The 1,881-nt window shown below is 32.2% G+C and overlaps 1 protein-coding gene across 1 annotated transcript in view; it reads left to right on the top strand.

Moving 5' to 3' along the window:
- The window catches only part of Trim37 (tripartite motif containing 37), a 106,716-nt gene that overhangs the window by 44,327 nt on the left and 60,508 nt on the right, over positions 1 to 1,881 (top strand). Inside the window, exon 13 of the mRNA XM_013013091.1 lies at positions 1,079 to 1,258. Coding sequence (XP_012868545.1) covers positions 1,079 to 1,258 — 180 coding nt within the window. The remainder of the gene's footprint in view (positions 1 to 1,078; positions 1,259 to 1,881) is intronic.

The following is a 1,881-nucleotide window of genomic DNA, read 5'->3' on the forward strand; positions in this document are numbered from 1 at the left end:
TTGCTTACGCTGATCTTGAATTCACAATTCCTGTATCTCTACCCCAGTATCAAGGATTACAGGTATGCATCACTATATCTGGCTCCTCCATTCCCTTAATGGCTAGTGAAATTAAGCATCTTTTCATGCATTTCTATGCCTTCTTTTTTATTTTTAACTATATTTTTTGTCTTTTCTTTTTTGGTACTGGGGATTGATCCCAGGACATTGTACTTGCTAGGCAAGCGCTTTGCCACTGAGCGACATCCCAGCCCTGTGTTCTTTGAACTTATATCTATATAAATCCGTTATCTTTTTATATATTGAATGTATATTGAATATTAAACTTTAGTTATATATATGATTTTCGGATAGTTTTTCCCAGTTAGTAGGTTCCCTTTAATACATAAAAGTTTTTACACATCATTCTGGAGACTTGGAAATTTTATGTAATAGATTATGGAAACAGCGTTTTAGCTTCTCCAGTGTATACTTATTTTCTACTAGTAAATTTTATAGCATTGCCTAGAAAAAAATTTTTATAGCCATGAATTTCTGAATGCACAATGAGTTACTTTATTATAACTTGTATTAGAAAATGATAAAGCATTTTAAAATTCATATTTTAAAAAATAAAATTCATATTTTAAAATTGTGTTACTAAACTTCAAAGATGAATTCAAATAGGTTGTTCAACTACTCAGCATCGATGAAACGAAAACCTCTCTGAAGAATTTCCTCATAGAAGACTTATTTATTATTTGAGGTTCTGCTTTTTTCCTGATACATTGGTAAACATTTGAAGAAGGAAACAGTATCTAGTATCAATCATGTTCTGGTGGCAGTATTCAAAATACTATTTTTGTGATAGATACTTTTTCTGAAAGGAACATGTGACAGGTTTCTTCCTAAGTAATTACTTAATGAGCTTAATGTTTACATGAGTCTATTTTTTTATTTTTTGGGTTTCTCTTTGGCAGTAGAGGGGTTGAAGTCAGTACCTTGCACTTGCTAAGCAGGTGTCTTAACACCGAAGTCACATCTCAAAGCCCATGTCTTTTATTTTTTACTGTGTTATTGGTCTCTTTTTCAATTTTAGATATGAATATCGTGTAGAGATGGTTCATCAATCCTGCAATGATCCTACCAAAAATATCATTAGAGAATTTGCATCGGACTTTGAAGTTGGAGAGTGTTGGGGCTATAATAGATTTTTCCGTTTGGATTTATTGGCAAATGAAGGATACTTGAATCGACAAAATGATACAGTGATTTTGAGGTAACAGGGACTATTTGTCATGTAAGAATGAAGTCATCAAATCTTTGTTTCAAAATCTACCTCTGTAACAATGCATATTGAAATTCATGCTAGTTATAATCATACAAATTTCTTAACTGTTTTATTTCTTGTATGTAGTTCTGTATAGTCAAGTGGATAATAAAATGTGTTGGACATCTAGTTATTAATTCCATTATATGGAATCTGTTAAAAGGTAAGTATTGTCCAGGCCCAGAGTTCAAGTTCCATGACTTTCCCCCCACCACAAAAAAAAAGGTGTGCCTAATTTCAAAACAGAAACATTCCAAACTCTTGGTGTGTGAAAACAATGCTAGAGTGGCAAATTGCAAGTCTGTCTTCATTTGAGCAGGTGGTCACAGTGCAGCCAAACTAAGAATATTGCATGAAATTACCTTCAGCTTGTATGTATCAAATGTGCCAGATTCACATGTAGGAAATCTAAGAATAGTGGGTAAACAAATGTTATTTGTTTTACTTGACAGCATTTTGGTGACTTATTTTGTGAACATAATTTTATAGAATGACTTAGTTTTTAGATAACAGATCAAGTGTAGAGAAACAGATGAAAACAATATGAAATACTTAGGTTATTTACAAGAAGG

Source organism: Dipodomys ordii, unplaced genomic scaffold (genome assembly GCF_000151885.1).
Source record: "Dipodomys ordii isolate 6190 unplaced genomic scaffold, Dord_2.0 Scaffold19, whole genome shotgun sequence".
Taxonomy (NCBI): Eukaryota; Metazoa; Chordata; class Mammalia; order Rodentia; family Heteromyidae; genus Dipodomys; species Dipodomys ordii.